We start from the raw sequence: 23,297 nt of genomic DNA, 5'->3' as shown, positions 1-23,297 counted from the left end.
GTGCGGTCTCACCAAGGCCCTATATTATTGCAGTAAGACATCTTTACTCCTGTACTCAAATCCTCTTGTAATAAAGGCCAACATATCATTTGCCTTCCTAATTGCTTGCTGCACCTGCATGTTAGCTTTTAGTGACTCATGTACAAGGACACCCAGGTCCCTTTGAACATCAACATTTCCCAATCTCTCACCATTTAAAAAATACTTTGCATTTCTGTTTTTCCTACCAAAGTGGCTAACTTCACATTTTTCCACATTATATTCCATCTGCCATGTTCTTGCCCATTCACTCAGCCTGTCTATATCCCCTTGAATCCTCTTTGCATCCTCCTCACAACTCACATTCCCACCTAGTTTTGTGTCATCAGCAAACTTGGAAATATTACATTTGGTTCCTCATCCAAATCATTGATATAGATTGTGAATAGCTGGGGTCCAAGCACCAATCCCTGCGGTACCCCACTAGTCACAGTCTGCCAACCTGAAAAAGACCCATTTATTCCTACTCTGTTTTCTGTTGTTAACCAATTCTCAATCCATGCCAGTATATTACCCCCAATCCCATGTGCTCTAACTTTGTTCACCAACCTCCAGTGTGGGACCTTATCGAAAGCCTTCTGAAAATCCAAATACACCACATCCACTGGTTCTCCCCTATCAATTCTACTAGTTACATCCTCAAAGAACTCCAATAGGTTTGTCAAGCATGATTTCCCTTTCATAAATCCATGTTGACTCTGACAAATCCTATTATTATTTGCTAAGTGTCCTGTTATCACATCCTTTATAATAGATTCTAGCATTTTCCCTACTACTGATGTCAGGCTAACAGGTCTGTAGTTCCCTGTTTTCTCTCTCCCTCCTTTCTTAAATAGTGAGGTTAAATTTGTCACCCTCCAATCTGCAGGAACTATTCCAGAATCTATAGAATCTTGGAAGATGACAATCAATGCATCCACTATCTCTATAGCAACCTCTTTCAAAACCCTGGGATGGAGATCATCAGGTCCCTGGGATTTATCGTCTTTCAGTCCCATTAATTTCTCTAGTGCTATTTTTTTACTAATATTAATTTCTTTCAGTTCCTCATTCCCAGACCCTTGGTTCTCCAGTATTTCTGGGAGGTTTTTTATGTCTTCTTCCGTGAAGACAGACACAAAGGCCCCGATATCAGCGGGGGGGCGGGATGGCAACGGGGGGGCGATTGGGCGTGTGGGTCACCCACCCAATAAAATCTGTCCATTCTCCACACGATCGCGGGTCAATTGGAGCCACTTAACGTGGCTTCCGGGTTTGCCGTCTGAAAGCTGCGCAGCGGACGGACTGCGCACCCGCATCGCAGGCCGTCAGCTGGAGGAGCTCTACTTAAAGGGGCAGTCCTCCAATGGCTGCTCCGGGAGCAAACAGCCACACACCACAGTGGAGCAGCACAGGGGAAAGGCTGCTCCTAGATTTAGTGATGCCTCACTCCAGGTGCTACTGGATGGGGTGAGGAGGAGGAGGGATGTCTCCTACCCGGCGGACGGGCGGAAGTGGCCTACCTCTGGCACCAAGAAGGCCTGGTCGAGGTGGCAGAGGAGGTCGCCAGCAGCAGCAACATCTCCCGCACCTGGATCCAGTGCAGGAAGCGTTTCAATGACCTAACTAGGTCAGCCAAAGTGAGTACACTTATTCATTCTCCTACATTCCGTCTTCCATATCAACGCCCACACGCCACAACTCATTTTGCACTGCCAACACTACTGTATCACATCACTCCTCACACCCACTCAAACCTCATCCTCAATTTATCTGCACTTCCTCACCTCCCCATTACTCATCCCATCACTCAACCCAATCCTCATTGGTCTGGCTCATACTCACCCTCTGATACATCTCTTTCACGGTCAGCCGCACCCAAACCCATGCATTCATCGGTTGGCCACGTCAACATCACTCACTCACCCACGCGTCTGTACTTTCTCCCCTGATAGGAGAAGAGAGTCCTGGATGTACGGGAGAGGGCGAGGACCGGAGGGGGCCCACAACAGATATTCATCCTCACAGACGCGGAGCAGGAGGCGCTGGAGCTGAGCCGCACCCTCGAGTGTCTGTCCGTCGGGAATGCCGAGACTGGCACCCGACAAACGTCCGGTGACAGAACTTTAACATTCAGCACACACAATGTGAATTCATGCTAACATGCTTTGCCATCTTCAGCACCTCAGTGTGCTCATTGCTGGCCTCTGAGGGTGCACCGTCACATCTGAGCGAGCCATCCACCAGCGCAGCTACTCACACCTCGGGGGGTCCCAGTCTGCAGTTAGTTGGGATCGCACATGGTGAGTTACCACACACATGAGAGTACGAGCAGACTCTGGTGGCAGGGGCAGCTGTGGAGAGTTCGTGTTGGTGGGAGCGCTCCTCTCCAGGCTCTGCTCAGCTGGACACAGATGCTGAACCCTGGGGGCCATCCTTTAAAAGGAGAACGATCGAGGGGCAGCAGCACATTTGCGAGATGCTGGAACAGGTGTCACGCGCACTCTCCACAATAGCGCAGAGGATGGAGGAGTCCAACTCCTGCACGAGTGGAATGGTGGCCCAGGTACAGGAGGGAATCTCTGAGATAGTGTCACAGGGATGTGAGGGCATCTGTGAGATAGTGTCGTGGGTAAGTGCGGGTATGTCTGTGATGGGGGGAAGGCTAGCCTCCATCGGGCTTCAAGCACAGCTCACAAATGAGTCCATTCAGGCCCTGACAACGGCCATTCGGACTCAGGGTGAACAACATTCTGCCGCCTTAATAGGCAGGCAGATACCCTCGCACTGGCCTTACAAGGCTTCACTCATGTCCTCCAAACTGTTGTCCAGCAGAGTGATAGGAGTGGTGTGGGCCTGGCCCAGGGGAGGGATGATGGCGAAAGGGGACATGGAAGTGGGGACGCCACTCAAAGCGCCCCCACGTCTCACCCGTTGCCCCCCTCTCAACCAATACCCGCAATGCTGCCTCCTCTCCAGGTGGCCGAGTCTGCCCCTGCACAGATGCAGGTGGAGCAGTCTTTGGAGGGGTCCTCACGGGCACCAAAACCCAGAGGGCGTAGGCCCAAAGCATCTAATCGGTCAGGGCATGAACAAGAGCAACCTGCCACTACCTCTGCTGCAAACACAGGGTTTGCACCACGTAGAAGTGGTAGGAAGCAAAAGGCAAAGGTTTTGTCAGCACAAAGGGAATGCACAAGGGTGTTTGACGGTTGATCATGATTTTTATTTATATTTGCTTTTTGTTAAACTCACATTAAATAATATTATTGTCACCACTACTGCCACATCTTGGCCATGCTTGACTGGCTTCTGTAATAAGGCCCTTTCATGAGGTTCACCATGAACTCCCACACTTGATACCACCCATTGGGTCACTCTACAGTGGGCGTATGTGTAGTTGCAGGACTGTTTTGTGCAGGGGTAGGGAGTGCTGGTGTGGCTGCTGCTCTATCCAGGTGGTCTGAGGACTGGACTCTTCACACTGTCTGATGTTAGGAGAACCGTTCACATATCAGTGACTCCCTGGCCTCACGAGCAGCCAGGTGAGCTGCTGTTCTGCCCATGGGTTATTCCTGCTCCTCCTCCTCCTCCTCCTTCACCTCCTCCTCAATGTGGGTGGCAGATGTGGATGGGGCCTCCTCAAGTGGCACAACTCTCTGCTGTGCCCTGTTGTGCAGGGCACAACACGCGACTATAATGCATCCCACTCTGTCTGGTGCGTATTGAAGTGTTCCCCCAGAACGATCAAGGCACCTGAAGCGCATCTTGAGCAGCCCTATAACATGCTCAATTGTAGACCTGGTAGCGATGTGGTTGTCATTATATTGACGCTGTTGCTCGGTGGTGGGGTTCCTCAGAGGTGTCACGAGCCACGTGTGCAGGAGGTATCCCTTGTCCCCGAGGAGCCAGCCCTTGTGGGTGTTCAGTGCATGGAAGAGGGGCGGGATGTTGGACTCCCGGAGGTTGAAGGAATCGTGGCAGCTGCCAGGGCATCTGGCGCACACGTGAAGGAATCTCTTGCGGTGGTCACAAATGAGCTGAGTGTTGATGGAGTGATAACCCTTCCTGTTGATGAACAGTTCTGGCTCGTGTGGAGGGGCTCGTATTGCTATATGGGTGCAATCGATTACACCCTGCTCCCGTGGGAAGCCAGCCACAGCGTGGAATCCCACTGCCCTCTCCGTCTGGCTGAGGTCATCCATGGGGAAGTTGATATAGTGCGAGGCCCTGCGAAAGAAGCCGTCGGTGTCCTGCCTTATGTGCAGACGACTGAGAGACCCCGCCGATGTCCCCGGTGGCACCCTGGAATGATCTGGAGGTAAAGAAGTTGAGGGCAGTGGTAACTTTGACAGTGACAGGTAAGGAGATGCTGCTCGGCCCAGCTGGGAGCAGCTCGGCATGAAGGAGGCTGCAGATGTCTGCGACCACCTGGCGACTGACTCTGAGCCTCCCTATGCACTGCTCCTCAGAGAGGTCCAGAAAGCTGAGCCTCGGTCTGTAGACCCTGTTGCGAGGGTAGTGCCTCCTGTGACGTCGCTCTCTCTGTTCTTGCCCTCTGTGCTGTTGTGCAGGTGCCTGTGGCGCAGCACTGTGTTGTGGAGCTCCACATGGCGGAGGTGGACGCCATGCCTGGCGAGGCTGGTGATGTCGCTCGTCCTCGGATGAAGTGGTGAATGCAGCCATGGTGTGAGTTCGAGGGGGTCTGCAAAGCAGTTAAATATGTTTGCTTAGCAGAGTTTTGGGTGGAAAGTAAGAATTTTGAGTGAAAGCACAAAGGTCTTGCAGCCAAAACTTTGTCTGAAGTGACAGAGTGCCCTGCTGCAATAAATAACATTTTCTCCCCATTGGCAAATAAGCATTTGCATCTCCCAGTGGCTGCTGGCTGAAACACGTCTGTTGCAACAGGGAGTGTTTCCCACAGCACGAGAAACACACTGCGGATCCTTCAAAATTGAACCCTTGCCAAAACGTCTAGTCAATCAAGTAGTCCAAGTACCTCAACTATCGGACAAACTATGCACATTATCATCCCGCCGGCTTTAATTACCGGTGGGACTCCCGGATTCCCGAACCCGCTTGGCATTTTAGCGATTTTCGGAGCCCCCGCCCCCAATGCACCTGCTCCGTCACCCGAAAATCAGCCCTCAAGTATTTGTTTAATTTCTCTGCCATTTCCTTATTTCCCATTATAAATTCTCCCGTCTCTGTGTGGGACTCACTTTGGCCTTTCTATGACTTGTCTTCATCCTCCATACGCTCTCACTCCAATCTTCAAAAGCAGTAGAGCGTCACACCAGATCATGTTCTAAATTTAAAATAGCAAATTAATTTATTTTGCACTAAGCACATAAATAATAGTTAAATAATATAGTTAGATATTTACAGTAGATGTTTATAACTAACCCCACGACAGGACGAAATAATTTAAAGTTCACCACTCAATCAATTAAGCTCCTTGTTAATAACCTTTAAATAGTCCAGTTTGTCTTCTTCGAAGGGATTACCACTGTAGGAGCCTCACTCATTTAAACTGTTCCTTGGAAATTCAAAACTACTTTCCTCTCTTTAAGGAGTACTGATTTGGTTCCTTCTCGGAGATTTTCCAACAGTCTTTCATTCGAACAGAGCTGTTTTTTTTTAGTGCCCTGAATTAAATGCCCTGATGTTTACGGGGAGGGTGGGTGGGTACAGGGGAGGGAGAAAATAGCTGGAGAACCCAGCAAAGCCAAACTTAACAGCAGGACTATTGTCCCGTGGGAGCCCGATTGACATTTGTTAATTAAGCGTCCTGTCTCTCCACGGCGGAGGCCGCAATATCCACCGCCGTTAAAAAAAATGGCGCTTGGCATGTTCATGGCTTCTTGGGAATGCGTTTCCCATAATTATGTCTTTAACCGCCCGCCCCGGCCCTCTCCCGCCCATTGTTGGGCGCCGGGGGGGGGTTAATATCACTGCCTGAGTGTCTGGGGCTTCTTCAAAGTTGAATATCTGACCACTCAAATTTGTCAGTCATATGCAAACCGAACCAATGGAAGCACAAACCGGGTGTGTTGTATAGCGGGCAGCAAAATCTGATATCACCCCGTTTACATTGTCGCCAAAAGTTGTACTCTGTCGTATCACATATCTCCCCATCAATCACAGGACACTATCTCATGACAAATCCGACATCAATCCAAGGTATTGTGGTCTCTCCCCATTCCTTGGGCAGTCCCTTACGAACAGGGGCAGTGATTTACAGCGATTGAACAGGCAAAATTCCGTTTTTATTACTTGGGAATTTTTTATGGTGTTTGGGGGATCGAAGTCCTATTTTTCCATGAAAATCATAAGTTTACTGATGAGCCATTTAAAACGGGTTGCACACACTCTCTAGTCAAGCAATGCTTCAGAATCCCCATTTCTCCAGCTGATTTATTCATGGATCCTCTATTAATAGCTAGGCTTATTAGTCTATTTATATAGTGGAGTCACTGCCACTGGAGTTGGCTCTAGTGTATGGGCCGGTTCCTTGTGTTCTCAGTTCACGTGGCTTCTGCTATGGACACGTTTGGAAACCAGCAGCAACAACAGAATGACTGCGTATGTGCTAATCTCATGTTTGTGACTTTAGCATTCCGGTTACAAAGATTCCCAGGGTCAGGGAGGGGGAAAAGTGAGGAAAGGCCAGCAAAGCAAAAATCGTTTCTCAGCCAGCGCGGACACGGTGGGCCGAATGGCCTCCTTCTGTGCCGTAAATTTTCTGTGATTCTATGATCCATCTGGGTGGGCTGCATATGCCTGCTTTCAAAGGTAGGGAATGAAATCAGCCTGCGTAGGCAGGTACGCATTACTTTTGTATTACAGGGCTGTTTCCTGTGATAGAAATACGATATAAGGCTCAAGGAGAATTTTGACTTTGGACGATAATGTAAAACAACAACAACTTGCATTTATATAGCGCCTTTAACATAGTAAAACGTTCCAAGGCACTTCACAGGAGTGTAATCAGACAAAATTTGACACTGAGTCACATAAGGAGATAATAGGCCAGGTGACCAAAAGCTTGGTCACAGAGGTCGGTCAGCCACCTGTTAGACATCTCTCCAGATTTTTATTTCTATATGAAAATCGGGAGATGTGTAATTGGGGGCTGATCCACTATCGCCTGTTTTACGTTGTAGCCCAAAGTCAAAATTACCCCCATGCTGTGCACATATGATCTAACTCTACGGCCATGGCTCAGTGGGTAGCACTCTTACCTCTGATGTTAGAAGATTATTGGTTCAAGTCCTACTCCAGAGATTTAAGTACAAGATCTAGGCTGACACTCACAGTGCAGTACTGAGGGAGTGCTGCAAGTGTCTGAGGTGCTGTCTTTCAGATAGAATCATAGAATCATAGAAGTTTACAACATGGAAACAGGCCCTTCGGCCCAACATGTCCATGTCGCCCAGTTTATACCACTAAGCTAGTCCCAATTGCCTGCACTTGGCCCATATCCCTCTATACCCATCTTACCCATGTAACTGTCCAAATGCTTTTTAAAAGACAAAATTGTACCCGCCTCTACTACTGCCTCTGGCAGCTCGTTCCAGACACTCACCACCCTTTGAGTGAAAAAATTGCCCCTCTGGACCCTTTTGTATCTCTCCCCTCTCACCTTAAATCTATGTCCCCTCGTTATAGACTCCCCTACCTTTGGGAAAAGATTTTGACTATCTACCTTATCTATGGGCAAAAGGGTAACTAGGGAGAGAGTAGGGCCTCTTAAGGATCAACAAGGTCATCTATGTGCAGAACCACAAGAAATGGGTGAGATCCTGAATGAATATTTCACATCGGTATTTACGGTTGAGAAAGGCATGGATGTTAGGGAACTTGGGGAAATAAATAGTGATGTCTTGAGGAGTGTACATATTACAGAGAGGGAGGTGCTGGAAGTCTTAACGCGCATCAAGGTAGATAAATCTCCGGGACCTGATGAAATGTATCCCAGGACGTTATGGGAGGTTAGGGAGGAAATTGCGGGTCCCCTAGCAGAGATATTTGAATCATCCACCGCTACAGGTGAGGTGCCTGAAGATTGGAGGGTAGCAAATGTTGTGCCTTTGTTTAAGAAGGGCGGCAGGGAAAAGCCTGGGAACTACAGACCAGTGAGCCTGACATCTGTAGTGGGTAAGTTGTTAGAGGGTATTCTGAGGGACAGGATCTACAGGCATTTGGAGAGGCAGGGACTAATTAGGAACAGTCAGCATGGTTTTGTGAGAGGAAAATCATGTCTCACGAATATGATTGAGTTTTTTGAAGGGGTAACCAAGAAGATAGATGAGGGCTGTGCAGTAGACGTGGTCTACATGGACTTCAGCAAAGCATTTGACAAGGTACCGCATGGTAGGTTGTTACATAAGGTTAAATCTCATGGGATCCAAGGTGAGGTAGCCAATTGGATACAAAATTGGCTTGACGACAGAAGACAGAGGGTGGTTGTAGAGGGTTGTTTTTCAAACTGGATGCCTGTGTCCAGCGGTGTGCCTCAGGGATCGGTGCTGGGTCCGCTGTTATTTGTTATTTATATTAATGATTTGGATGAGAATTTAGGAGGCATGGTTAGTAAGTTTGCAGATGACACCAAGATTGGTGGCATTGTGGACAGTGAAGAAGGTTATCTGGGATTGCAACGGGATCTTGATCAATTGGGCCCGTGGGCCGATGAATGGCAGATGGAGTTTAATTTAGATAAATGTGAGGTGATGCATTTTGGTAGATCGAATCGGGCCAGGACCTACTCTGTTAATGGTAGGGCGTTGGGGAGAGTTATAGAACAAAGAGATCTAGGAGTACAGATTCATAGCTCCTTGAAAGTGGAGTCACAGGTGGATAGGGTGGTGAAGAAGGCATTCGGCATGCTTGGTTTCATTGGTCAGAACATTGAATGCAGGAGTTGGGATGTCTTGTTGAAGTTGTACAGGGCATTGGTGAGGCCACACTTGGAGTACTGTGTACAGTTCTGGTCACCCTATCATAGAAAGGATATTATTAAACTAGAAAGAGTGCAGAAAAGATTTACTAGGATGCTACCGGGACTTGATGGTTTGACTTCCAGGGAGAGGTTAGACAGACTGGGACTTTTTTCCCTGGAGAGTAGGAGGTTAAGGGGTGATCTTATAGAAGTCTATAAAATAATGAGGGGCATAGATAAGGTCGATAGTCAAAATCTTTTCCCAAAGGTAGGGGAGTCTATAACGAGGGGGCATAGATTTAAGGTGAGAGGGGAGAGATACAAAAGGGTCCAGAGGGGCAATTTTTTCACTCAAAGGGTGGTGAGTGTCTGGAACGAGCTGCCAGAGGCAGTAGTAGAGGCGGGTACAATTTTGTCTTTTAAAAAGCATTTGGACAGTTACATGGGTAAGATGGGTATAGAGGGATATGGGCCAAGTGCAGGCAATTGGGACTAGCTTAGTGGTATAAACTGGGCGACATGGACATGTTGGGCCGAAGGGCCTGTTTCCATGTTGTAACTTCTATGATTCTATGATTCTATGATTCTATGCCCCTCGTTATTTTATAGACTTGTATAAGATCACCCCTAAACCTCCTACTCTCCAGGGAAAAAAGTCCCAGTCTATCTAACCTCTCCCTATAAGTCAAACCATCAAGTCCCGGCAGCATCCTAGTAAATCTTTTCTGCACTCTTTCTAGTTTAATAATATCCTTTCTATAATAGGGTGACCAGATGAGATGTTAAACCGAGACCCTATCTGCCCTCTCAGGTGAGAGTAAAAGATCCCATGCCACTATTTTGAAAAAGAGCAGAGGAGTGTCTTGGCCAATAGTTATACCTTAACCATCATTGCTAAAACTGATTATCTGGTCATTATCACATTACTGTTTGGGGGATCTTGCCGTGCGCAAATTGACTGCCACATTTCCTACAATACAATAGGGACTACACATCAAACATACTTCATTGTCTTTAAAGTGCTTTTAGGACGTCCTGAGGTTGTGAAAGGCGCTATATAAATTCAAGTCTTTCTTTTAATGCAATGCGAGTTTACGAGGGACCCTTCAAGCCCTGAGCAAAGGTTCTGAAGGAACAACAAAGGAGTTAGAGGAACCTGCACAGTGTAGGTAGGAACTGGGTGAGATGAGTGAATTTGCATTAATTTATTAAATGCTTCCCTTTTTAACTTGCTGAGGAAACCCCACTACAACATAAAAAGATAATAACTTTAACCAAAATAAACAGTGACTCATTAAGGAGAATTAATGACTGCACGTGTCTGGAAATGTCATCAACGCACCTCCCCCTTTAGCTTAGTCATTGGTTCAGCCCTGAGGCAGCGTGAGCTGGAGTCTGGCAGATTGACAAGGCAACGAACCTTAAAGCATGATCAGTCCTTTCAGATATGAAGGAAAGCAGCGAGTAAGAGGAGAGCTGTGCGTGAGGACTGTGCAAGGACAGTGCAGGGAACGGCAGTCCACGAACAGTGTGTGACCGTAGAGTGTGAGAGGGACGTCATACTGCTCTCGACAAGAGTTCTACTGTTTAATATGAAGAGCAGACGATACTCTGTATTCATAGAATCCAGTCGATTCTCTTTCTGGCTGGGTAAGTTTGACCATCTACTAAATACAAAGTGAAATTGTGATAGCCACCTATCTCTCCTCTATCTTCCTTTCCCCTTCTGTCTCTCTAATCCTATTTTCTTTATGAATTATTGATCCATTGGTTTCCCTCATCCATTTCTCATAATTCTCAGAGTTTTAACTATTCCAAGTTGGTGCAGATATGACACCAGGTGAAAAGTGTCTCCTTGTGTTAATTATACGGATGTGGCCATGTGTGTTCTTGCCTTGCCAATGGTCGTAGCTCTACGTAGAGACACCTATCACCTTTTGTTGGGTAAAGCTGCCATCGCTAATGGGGATTTCCCCATCGACGGGCAATGCAGGGTATTAGGGAGGGTGTTCATGGGCTTTCCAGCTCGTTGGTCAAAATTTGTCATGTAGACATCTGATTGTAAACTTTTCCTGGGAATTTTCTGATGCCTCCTCAATCATTTTATTGCAGTGTGCGCAGACCAATAGACCTGGGCAGTTGGGGGCTAAGAGAAAGGAAAGAAAGAAAGGATTCAGGACTAAGGAAAACCAATAATGGGGGAAAGAGCCAAGAGAAAAAGGAGGGAGTACAAAAAAAAAGCAGATTAAAATGAAGGAAATAGCAGAGGGAGAGGAAAGAATGAGGGGAAGAGCAGAAAGGAGGGAAGGAGCAGAGGGAGAGAGAGAAGAGACAATCAGGATACACATGATGAAGAACAGATTGAAAAAAGGAAAGATAAAAGCTGCAAGAAGATGTAAACAGACTAAGAGAAGCACTGTTGGAGTATTAAATATTAAAGTATAATACTGGCCCAGAAAAGTGTAGAAAGTTTCATTTTCTTTTCTTGCTGTGAATTAGAGAAAATGTTCAGGGAAATGGTGAGGAAGCACATGAATAGCACAGGAAGAGGAGTATGACAGGCGGCAAGGACTGATATGGGAGCACAGGGGAGGGCTAGCATGCTTTGTAGAATGCTAAGACGGCAACAATATTGTATTTATGTTTCCTGTCGTTTGTTATTAATGCTCAGTGTAATCCACCCGTACAACTATTGATCTGACTCATCCGAAAGTCACACAGAGGCTTGAATTTCCAACCTTAACTCAAAGGTGAGACACCGAATAATTTACTGCAATCGACCATATTCGAGTCCAATGCTGGTTTCCTTTACTTGAATTCTACTTCAGTGCTCGGGGGAGAGTCCGTTTTGTGAAAAGAGCCCAACACATATAATTATTGGTGCAGCAGCAGTCGTTTTGATGTCCTGTTGCATACGGCTTTACATCTCCTCTTGAACACCTGTACCTTTCGGCCAGTTCCTTGGAATGCCCATTCCACCATTTGATAGTTCTCTCCCCACTTGTCTTGAAGCCGTTGGTTTGTTCCTTGTGGCCACCCTCTCCCACCTGACCCAAGTAGGAATTTTTCATATGTGAGACCAGACAGTGAGTTTTTTTTTATATTGGGATGTGGGTGTCGCCATCAAGGCTGGCATATATTGCCCATCCCTAGTTGCCCTTGAGAAGGTGGAGGTGAGCCTTCTTCTTGAACCGCTGCAGTCCGTGTGGTGAAGGTTCTCCCACAGTGCTGTTAGGTAGGAAGTTCCAGGATTTTGACCCAGCGACGATGAAGGAACGGCCGATATATGTCCAAGTCAGGATGGTGTGTGACTCGGAGGGGAACTTGGAGGTGATAGTTTTCCCATGCACCTGGGGGTGCTGTTGAAGAAGCCTTGGCGAGTTGCTGCAGTGCTGCATCCTGTAGATGGTACACACTGAAGCAATGGTGCGTTGGTGGTGAAGGGAATGAATGTTTAGGGTGGTGGATGGGGTGCCGATCAAGCGGGCTGCTTTGTCCTGGATAGTGTCGAGCTTCTTGAGTGTTGTTGGAGTTGCACTCGTCCAGGCAAGTGGAGAGTGTTCCATCACACTCATGACTGGTGCCTTGTAGGTGGAAAGGCTTTGGGGAGTCAGGAGGTGAGCCACTCACCGCAGAATACTCAGTTTCTGATCTGTTTTGCATTGATGTGGCTGGTCCAGTTGAGGTTCTGGTCAATGGTGACCCCCAGGATGTTGATGGTGGGGGACTTGGTGATGGTAATGCCATTGAATGTCAATGGTAGGTGGTTAGACTCTCTCTTGTTGGAGATGATCATTGCCCATGTGGCACGAATGTTACTTGCCACTTATCAGTCCAAGCCTGGATGTTGTCCAGGTCTTGTTGCATGCGGGCACGGACTACTTCATTATCTGAGGGGTTGCAAATGAAGCTAAACTCTGCGCAATCAGCAAACAGCCACACTTCTGACGTCATGATGGAGGGAAGGTCGTTGGTGAAGCAGCTGAAGATAGTTGGCCATTTGACTATGGAAGGGTGGAGTATCACAACTGAACCTGATTCTGTCACCATTTTACATCCGCACGTCTACATTTTCCAGCAGGAATCACTGGATGGTGGCCAGGAGCAGGAATTCTTGGTAATAGTTCCTACTTCTTAGCCCAGTAGCATCAGGGCCATTTCTCATTTTCAATCTGTATCTTAAATTATGGCAGTGTGATCATTGGAATATTCTGTATCATTTGTTTGTGGTTTAAATACGCAGCCCCAGTGGATCTAGACCGGGGATCCCATTCAGTTCTGTTTCGTTCTGTACAGTCACCTGAAAGATAGAAACCTCCTGTACAGAGCTCTGAGTTGTGATTAATGTTTCATCACTTTGCAGCTGCAGCAGTTTCTATTCTGCAAGTCATCTTAGAGGCAACAAGCAGAATAGAGGATTCAGTCAGGGTAAAATAGGCTGGCTAGAGAGTTCAGTCAGGGTAAAATAGGCTGGCTAGAGAGTTCAGTCAGGGTAAAATAGGCTGGCTAGAGAGTTCAGTCAGGGTAAAATAGGCTGGCTAGAGAGTTCAGTCAGGGTAAAATAGGCTGGCTAGAGAGTTCAGTCAGGGTAAAATAGGCTGGCTAGAGAGTTCAGTCAGGGTAAAATAGGCTGGCTAGAGAGTTCAGTCAGGGTAAAATAGGCTGGCTAGAGAGTTCAGTCAGGGTAAAATAGGCTGCATAGAATTCAGTCAGGGTAAAACGAGATGGATAGAGAATTCAGTCAGGGTAAATTAGGCTGATAGAGAATTCAGTCAGGGTAAAACAGGCTGATAGAGGGTTCAGTCAGGGTGAAATAGGCTGGATAGAGAATTCAGTCAGGGTAAAATAGGCTGATAGAGAATTCAGTCAGGGTAAAACAGGCTGATAGAGGGTTCAGTCAGGGTGAAATAGGCTGGATAGAGAATTCAGTCAGGGTAAAACAGGCTGGATAGAGAATTCAGTCAGGGTAAAATAGGCCAAATTTAGAATGTAATGCAAATTATTTCTCACAAAACCTGCGGCAATGGCATCGTAATCATTGATCCCTCCTCCGCTTGTGGTGGTGACAATCACTGATAGCCAATCGCACAGAAAAAACTTAACACTGAACAAAGGGCCAGAATAAAGCCAGAGTCTCTAATCAAAGAGAAAGCGAAGAGAGAGAGAGAGAGAGAGAGACGGCCAGACTACAATCTACACTCTGTCATCCAATCCCCCCGATTGAATTCCAGTCTGTGACTCGCTGCTGGGAATCCATTGTTCTATTCATTTCTCTGTAATATTTTTGGGTAAGTTGTGTCACAGACCCAGAATCCATGCTTGAAATTGTCAGAAATATTTAAAAGAAGGTGAGTCATTTCATGCAGCTTTTGTATCTGAGTTGTAACTGGAAGTTTATCAGCATCGCCTGACCTGTAATTGTCCTCTCCAGACAACAATTAACCTCCTGATTAATCACAGAATCTACCTTGAGTAATTCTCCAGGGAGCGAGCAATTAAATATCATTAATGTTCTCTACACTGGAGGTTAGGTATGAACAACTGCACAGATCAGCTGGTCAGGTATATACATATATTAAAAGAAAAAAACCCAAATCACTAGAAATCTGAAATAAAAACAGAAAATGCTGCAAATGCACAGCATCTGAAAGAGAAAAGAAAGTTTGGATTTCAGCCATGGTTCAGAGGGTAGCACTCTCGCCTCAGAGTCTGAAGGTTATGCGTTCATAGTCCCACTCCAGAGACCTAAGCACCAAACTCAGGCTGACACTCCCAGTGCCAGTTCTGAGGGAGTGCTGCAGTGTCGGAGGTGCCGTCTTTCGGATGAGACCTTAAACCGAGGCCCCGTCTGCCCTCTCAGGTGTAAAAGATCCCATGGCACTATTTCGAAGAAGAGCAGGAGGATGTTTCTCCCTAGCGTCCCGGTCTCAACCGACATCACCAAAACAGATTCTCACGTTGCTGTTTGTGGGATCTTGCTGTGCGCAAATTGGCTGCTGCATTTCCTACATTACAACAGTGATTACCCCTCAAAAAGCACTTAACTGGCTGTAAAGCGCTTTGGGACGTCCTGAGGTTGTGAAAGGCGCTATAGAAATGCAAGGTCTTTCTTTAATGTTTCGGGTGGGAGCCTCTCCTTGGGGTAAGATTTTCTCTGGCTGCTGTGTGTAGCAATTTGGTAGGTGTGTTCGTGAAGTTTCCTTCTGCTTAATGTTCCTAGTCAAACTGGAAACAGGTTCTTAAAGAAATATTGAGCAAAGAAAATCCTCACACACACTGAGCAAATCTCACCCCTGAAACAGGGTCCCGTCCAAAACCTCAACCTGTCCTTTATCAGGCTGTGCACTTGCTTCTCCGCATAAAGTAGATTTATGCAACCGTGGACAAGTTTAGTAAAAGACTTGTTGAGTTAACTATTTTCTACAGCTGATCTGTGATGTACAGTAGGCACGATGTCAGTTTCACTTTTACTGGGACCGAGGTGTCCTCATGCTTGGCAGTTTCATTCTCAACTTTATGCCAAGTTGTTCACAGCGGCCCTGTGAGATGTGGAAATGTGGCTAGACTAATAGGTTGCCTGTGATCTGCTTGCTATGCAGTGTAAGCTTGGAGGTAAATAAACCTGTCAGCCATTAAAGTATGATTGGGAGGTGATATCAGGGTCAAAAGTTTACAATGACTGTCCCTTTAAATGCCTCAGTGAGCAGCACACTTGCCTCTGAGTTGGAAGGTTGTGGGTTCAAACCTCACTCCTGAACACAAAATCCAGGCTGACGCTCCCAGTGTAGTACTGAGGGAGTGCTGCACTGTCAGAGGTGCCGCCTTATGGATGAGACGTTAAACCGAGGCCCAGACTGCCCTCTCAGGTGGATGTAAAAGATCCCATGGCACTATTTAAATTAAGAGCAGGGGTGTTCTCTCCAGTGTCCTGGCCAACATTTATCTCTTAACCGACATCACTAGAACAACAGATTATCTGGTCATTATCTCGTTGCTTGTTTGTGGGATCTTGCTGTGCGCAAATTGGCTGCCGTGTTTCCTACATCACAACAGTGACTACACTTCAATGGCTGTAAAGTGCTTTGGGACATCCTGAGGTTGTGAAAGGCACTATATAAATGCAAGTCTTTCTTTTATTTCTACATAAAATCATACTGCCTATCTAATCAATCAAATCTATATATACTCTATATAGCAATAAAAACTAGTTACTTATTTCTGATCTGTCCCTTGACTGCCATTGTTCAGTCTACCACCTAGAAGGACAAGGGCAGCAGGCACATGGGAACAACACCACCTGCACGTTCCCCTCTAAGTCACACACCATCCCGACTTGGAAATATATCGCCATTCCTTCATCGTCGCTGGGTCAAAATCCTGGAACTCCCTTCCTAACAGCACTGTGGGAGAACCTTCACCACACGGACTGCAGCGGTTCAAGAAGGCGGCTCACCACCACCTTCTCAAGGGCAATTAGGGATGGGCAATAAATGCCGGCCTCGCCAGCGACGCCCACATCCCATGAACAAATTTTTAAAAAAGTCTCCTGACACAGCCTTCCCTCAGGCTGGAGTCCCAGAGTGAAGGGCTAGCTGCTATCAGCAGGGTTGAAAGTATACACTATGACCCTCCGATCCCCAGCCATCTCCATCCCTCCCCCACTGCTGAGCCGTGCTGGGCCCTATCAGGTCCAACGCTGACCCACCATGAAGCACGCACTTGGCTGATAGAAGCTGCACATTCACGCGCCTGGCTGCAGTGTCGGGCTGATAACAAAGTCGGTTTACCATTGCCCCATCACCCGTGCCTATCAGAGATTGTCAGCCCGTTGCAGGGCTCCCTCAACCCACAGCTGCTTCATCGTAGATGAGAATGGGTTGTCAAACTTAAGTCAAGCCCAACTCCTGTCTATACTGAGCAAAATTTGACAGCTATAGGAAAAGGCAGGGTTGTCACACTGAGCCGAGTTTAAAAGTTGAGGGGGACCAAGATAAGGGCTGGGATGAGTTCTATGGGGGAGGCAATTTTAACCTAACTTGCCCATCGGGGAACTGACTGAATTGGACGCAACACTGGCTTTACACCCCCGACTGATTTTGCTCTCTGTTGAAGTTATATCGGGCAAGGTATAAAACCAGCCCAATCCCGTGGGGCCCCACCCCAGGAGTTAGGTTAAAATTATCCTCGATGTTTGCTCTACTACTGCAGAAAACCTTAAAGGGGAAGGACAGACTAAGGGAAAGTACTTGTTCGAAGTACTTCTTTATTTTAGGCTGAAAATGCACGCGGCCATAAAAATAGCCGACAACATTAACAAAACGCTCACCCGCAGCACTTCAGGGGGCTGTTCCAGTGACACGGGCTGTTCCACCCTGCCAGGCTTACAAATAGAAGAGTTGTCAGGAACAAGATGAAGCCATTAGGCCCAACAGGCCCCTCCCCTTCTTGATACATCAACCCGACCCCGTTCGCCTTCTCACGGAGCGAGCTGGTAATTGGGCGAAGCGGGAACGAAGTGAGAGCCAGGGCTTCTGAAAAGGGGAATTTGGTGAGAGGGAGAATGAGGTGCAGAGAGGAAAATTGCTGCTCAGTAGACTAATATTTCAGTTATAAAGACGGAAAATCCTGGAAATAACTCAACAAGACCAGGCAACATCTGTGGAGAAAGAAACAGAGTTAACGTTTCAGGTCGATGACCCTTCGTCAGAGCTTCTGGCGGAAGGTCACAGACCTGAAAGGTTAACTCAGTTTCTTTCTCCACAGATGCTGCCTGACTTGCTGAGCGTTGTAGGGAATTCCTTAGTTTGTGTGATTCTTGGACGCTGGACGAAAAGTCAAGCAAAGAGAGTCTCACCTCACTCACGGTAGCTTCGTCAATCAAAAGTAATTATTTGATGGTGTTATCATTCATACAAGCATTCATGAAGCAAAATCAAACCAAACACATGACTTTCCTCGATAAAATCCCACTATACACTTAATAATTCACAACATTATTATGTAATGACTTAACAACTCATACACACATCAGGCAAATCATTAATACACGTACAACCTCTAAACCAAGGCTTTTGCTCATCGGGCCTGAAGTTTGATCAGCTCTTCAGAACTCAAGATCCTCATCTTCTTGCGTGATGTTCAACTGCAGTGTGCCTTCCTTGTGACCGCCAGGTGGTGAAGAGAAGAGAGATTTAAGAGTAGGGAAGAGGAGTGGGAGTCTTCTTCTCTCAAAGTCTTCTTTTTATATTGTTTTTTTACCAATAGGATCTAGGATTGAGGAGGGTCACTCTTATTGTCCAATCGTTCCATCTGGCTATGCCTCAATCGGTAACATACATCATAGGTTGACAGTTTGATCATGTGACTGGAGACCCTTTGATGTAGAAAAGACCATGGGCTCGATTTTAAAAGTAAAAAAACCGGGTGGGTTGGGGACGGAGAGGCATTGAAAATTGCCACCATTTCAGACCCGCCCATTTCTGGTTTTCACGGGGGCAGGACGAGGGGCGAGCAACCAACCTGCTCCCAGGAGGCAGGTCGGGCCTTTCGAGGAGGCTTCAGGCCTCCATTTTTCACTAATTCCCGATTTCAACTCCGGGGGGGCCGGGATTCCCAGGCCTTCTGTTTTACGTGAAGAGAGGCGAGAAGATCCGAGACTGATAGGTGAGTGCCTAGAAAGGCTTCCCTCAGGCCCAACAAACCTACCTGCACCGACCGAAACCCCCCTCCCCCGATCGCAAACCCCCGACCTTGCAACCCTGACCCCGATCCCCCAACCCCCGATCCGCCCCCTCAACGATCGCGGACCCCCGCGATGGCCCCCGATCCCGCCCCTCCCATGACTGACCCCCGATCCCATCCCCCATGACTCGCGACCGCCTATGTGCATCCGTTCCCCTTGCCCACCTGTGCCCCCGTGCCTACCCATGCCCCCTGTGCCCCTCCCCCCATCCATACAAACAAAGACTTACCTGCAGACTTACCTGCAGACACCCTCTCCCTGGCTGGTCTCCAGACTGAGACCAGCCTGTCAATCAGCCGGTCGGTCGGACGGGAAACCAACAAAATCGTAAGGAGGTCCCGGAAACCCATACTAATGGGTTTCCTGACCTCAAATTGACCCACTTGTCCACTTCCTGGCTCCGTTTTAAAATTGAGCCCCATGTGTTAGAACGATGGGTTGTAAAAGGCTCCTCCCATTTCTACACCCAGACATTCTTAATGGTCCTTACATCTCCAATTTTGATTGCTTCATTGGTTTCAAATCCATTCCTTATACTATTTGACTGTATGCTGGGTGTAATACTATTTGACGTTTTACAAACCCCAGTTCATTGAACAGATTATCAGAAAGGAATGAGAGGCCCATGCCTTTTCACACCTACCATTGCCTTCCTGATCTGAAGCCTTTGATGTATGCCCTTGTTGCCTTTTCTTACATTACCCCCAGCTGTGTTGAAAAGCTTGTGGTTCCAAATGCCTATGTGTTTTGCAAACCTAACAATGCTTTAAGCTAAATATTATCCACCTAGCTTATTTATTTAATAATCTAGGCATCTATCCACAGTACAAAGTCTACGATCCTGAAACTCAGACTTCTCCAATGTCGTCAGCGTCAGTGAGGGAGAAACAGGATTTGCGAGACCACATTACTGTGTTTGCAGGTTTTCAGATGTCTTTGTTTGAAAGTTGTAAACAATTTTACAACACCAAGTTATAGTCCAGCAATTTTATTTTAAATTCACAAGCTTTCGGAGGCTACCTCCTTCCTCAGGTGAACGATGTGGAAATGTTTGAAAGGGTGACAGTTAACACTTTCCTTCAAACATCTTTTGTTAAAGGGGTTTTAAACCCCACAGCATCGCCAGCATTTTCTGGTTTCGTTTCAGATTTCCAGCACCTGCAGTATTTTGCTTTTGATAACACATCAGTAATAGGAGCTTTAAAGTACAGTCGTCACCACTTAGACCAGGCAGTCACTGACATCAGCCGAAAAGCGATAACCATTAACTATTTACATTAACATCAATTTCAAAGCTGCCGACTATAACGTAATAAGTGCTCTTTGTTTCAGGCAGTAATGACTGTGTTTACTCACTAGTTCGAACCTCGATAAGGTGCACTGAATGCAAGAACAAACAAACGTAAATAAGCTTATCTAAAAGTAATAAGCCTTTGATACGTAAATAATACCTAGTTAATCAAAAGCAAAATACTGCGGATGCTGGAAATCTGAAATAAAAACAGAAAACGCTGGAGAGGCTCAGCAGTTCAGGCAGCATCTGTGGAGAAAGAAGCAGTTAACATTTCAGGTCGAACTGACGAAAGCTCTTCGACCTGAAACGTTAACTCTGTTTCTTTCTCCACAGATGCTGCCTGACCTGCTGAGCTTCTCCAGCGTTTTCTGTTGTTACAGCACCTAGTTAATGTTCAATTGCCTTTTGCGCACTTAAGCCCTTCTAATCCCCTCCAAGTATTACAGTTTTGTACTAAGCACTGGCTGCAGTTTAAATAAAACTGGTTGCATTTGCATGCAGTCTTGTTTAGGTTATTCATGAGTACAGAAGATTAAGGAGTGAGGTGTTTAAGATGATTCAAGGAATTGATACAGTAGATAGAGAGAATCTATTTCCTCTGGTGGGGGGAGTCCAGAACAAGGGGGCATAACCTTAAAATTAGAGCCAGGCCGTTCAGGGGTGATGTCAGGAAGCATTTCTTCACACAAGGGGTATTGGAAATCTGGAACTCTCTCCCCCAAAAAGCTATTGAGACTGGGGGTCAATTGAAAATTTCAAAACTGAGATTGAAAGATTTTTGTTAGGCAAAGGTATTAAGGGTTAGGGAACCAAGGCGGGTAAATAGAGTTAAGATACAGATCAGCGATGATCTAATTGAATGGCGTAACAGGCTCGAGGGGCTGAATGGCCTACTCCTGTTCTTATGTTCCTACAACATTCTTGTAATATAGTAGAGTGCTGTAATAACGCTGCCTCGTTATGCCGGCCATGGTGTGTAATGGGCAAATCGCGTCAGCTGTAAGTGATGGGGCCTGTAACTAAACTTCAACCAAACCTAAAAAAGGCAACACAGGAAAGGATAATGATGTGTCATCCCTGCAAGTTTTCTGCACCACATATTGACTCGGACAAATACGAACAAGGAGACGGAGAAAATCTGACATGGTAGGGAGAGAGAGAACTGTTTTGGCAGCCTATGCTCCCAGCAACAACAACAACAAACTACTTGCATTTATATAGCGCCTTTAATATCGTAAAACGTCCCAAGGCGCTTCACAGCAGGGTTATCAAACAAAATTTGACGCATAAGGAGATATTAGGACAGGTGACCAAACGCTTGGTCAAAGAGGCAGGTTTTAAGGAGTGACTTAAAGGAGGAGAGAGAGAGGCGGAGAGGTTTAGGGAGGGAATTCCAGAGCTTAGGGCCTAGGCAGCTGAAGGTGCAGCCGCCAATGGAGGGGCGAAGGAAATCGGGGATGGGCAAGAGGCAAGAATTGGAGGAGCGCAGAGATCTCGGAGGGTTGTACGTGGAATTACATAGAATGTACAGCATAGAAACAGGCCATTCCGCCTAACAGTTCCATGCCAGTGTTTATGCTCCACACGAGCTTTCTCTCACCCAACCCTATCAACAAATTCTTCTGTTCCTTTCTCCCTCATGTGTTTATCTAGATTCCCCTTAAATCTATGCTAGTCACCTCAACTACCTCTTGAGGTAACGAGTTCCACATTCTAACCACTCTCTGGGTAAAGAAGGTACTCCTGAATTCCCTATTTATTAGTGACTGTTTTATATTTATGACCTTCAATTCTGGTCTCCCCTGCAAATGGAAACATCTTCTCCACCCTATCAAACCCTCTCAGAATCTTAAAGACCTCCATCTGGTCACTCCTCAGTCTTTTTTCGAGAGAAAAGAGCCCCAGCCTGTTCAATCTTTCCTGGAGGAGGTTACAGACGTAGGGAGGGGTGAGGCCACTGAGGGATTTGAACACAAGGATGAGAATTTTAAAATCGAGGCATTGCTGGACCGGGAGCCAATGCAGGTGTGCGAGCACGTGGGTGATGGGTGAGCAGGACTCGATGCGAGTTAGAATACAGGCAGCAGAGTTTTGGAGGAGAGATAGGAAGATAGGGAGCAGGCAGTGGAGTACGAAAAATGGGTGACTATCTGAGGGGCGGAGAAAGGCAGGAGGCCATTCAGCCCATCGTGCCTGTGCTGGCTCTTTGAAAGAGCTATCCGATTAATTCCACTCCCCTACTCTTTCGCCATGGCCCTGCAAATTTTTCCTTTTCAAGTATTTATCCAATTCCCTTTTGAAAGTTACTATTGAATCTGCTTCCACCGCCCTCTCAGGCAGTGCATTCCAGATCATAACAATTCGCTGTGTGAAAAAACCTCTCCTCATCTCCCCTCTTGTTCTTTTGCCAATTATCTTAAATCTATGCCCTTTGGCTATCGACCCTTCTGTCGTTGGAGACAGTTTCTCCCGATCTACTCCAATCAAAACGTTATCATAATTTTGAACACCTCCATTAAATCTCCCCTTAAACATCTCTGCCCTAAGGTAACAATGTTTATTTGTTATTATGACCTTGAGTGCAAGTCATATTACAGTAGGATCTAAATAAAGAGAATTGAGGTTTTCAAACATCACACACTGCAGCACACACCTTCGAAATTAATAGTACTGTGCAACTTACCAGATCTTGCACACAGAAACATGATTATCTCGTCAGCATGCAAAAGTTACACGCTGGTATTCGCCGGAGAAATGGTCACTTTTGTTTTGTGGTTTACTTTATCAGCAGCTCCCAAAATCATTTAAGTTTTCATTTTTGTAAGGCGGATGCTGATAGGAATTATATTGTCCGGATGGTGTGTAACAGATCGATTGGTGTGTTGCCTGGCATAATCTTCACCGAAACAGTACAGATCCATCACTGTGTAGCCGACAGGCCCCAGGAAGGTCACAACCCATTACTGCGTGACTGATTAACCCCGTGTTGGTCCAAAAACTTTGCTCTATAACTGACTAACCTCATGGCAGTCAGAATGCATTGCTGAGTGAGTGATTAATTCAACAGCGTTGCAAACCCATTGTTGTGTGAATGACTAACCACATAGCAGTAAGAATCCATCGCTAAGTGACTGGCTGACTAATTCAACAAGAAAGAAGGAGCTTGCATTTTATATAGCGCCTTGCACATCCCCAGGATGTCCCAAACAATTCACAGCCAATTAAGTACTTTTTGAAATGTAGTCACTGTTATTAAATAGGGAATCATGGTAGCCAGTTTGCAAACAGCAGGGTCCCAC

The 23,297-nt window shown here is 46.5% G+C and overlaps 1 protein-coding gene and 1 long non-coding RNA gene across 3 annotated transcripts in view; one reads left to right on the top strand and one right to left on the bottom strand.

Moving 5' to 3' along the window:
• Positions 1-3,233: 3,233 nt before the first annotated feature.
• LOC137304524 (uncharacterized) lies at positions 3,234-22,933 on the bottom strand. Of its 2 annotated transcripts, none has more exons than XR_010958586.1 (3): positions 22,682-22,933; positions 5,241-5,326; positions 3,234-4,723 (listed from the first exon to the last, which is right to left on the bottom strand). It is a non-coding gene; the product is annotated as an uncharacterized lncRNA (long non-coding RNA). The 2 variants fall into 2 exon arrangements; XR_010958587.1 differs by lacking the exon at positions 22,682-22,933 and adding an exon at positions 19,348-19,428.
• Positions 10,373-23,297, top strand: part of LOC137304518 (adhesion G protein-coupled receptor E1-like) — a 63,810-nt gene continuing 50,885 nt past the window's right edge. The window contains exon 1 of the mRNA XM_067973154.1: positions 10,373-10,612. Within this exon, the coding sequence (XP_067829255.1) occupies positions 10,555-10,612 (58 nt within the window). The 5' untranslated portion in view covers positions 10,373-10,554. The remainder of the gene's footprint in view (positions 10,613-23,297) is intronic.

This window comes from Heptranchias perlo, chromosome 37 (genome assembly GCF_035084215.1).
Source record: "Heptranchias perlo isolate sHepPer1 chromosome 37, sHepPer1.hap1, whole genome shotgun sequence".
Classification (NCBI taxonomy): domain Eukaryota; kingdom Metazoa; phylum Chordata; class Chondrichthyes; order Hexanchiformes; family Hexanchidae; genus Heptranchias; species Heptranchias perlo.
The sequence above is the reverse complement of the archived record's forward strand: the minus strand, read 5'-3'. Positions and strand labels throughout refer to the sequence as shown.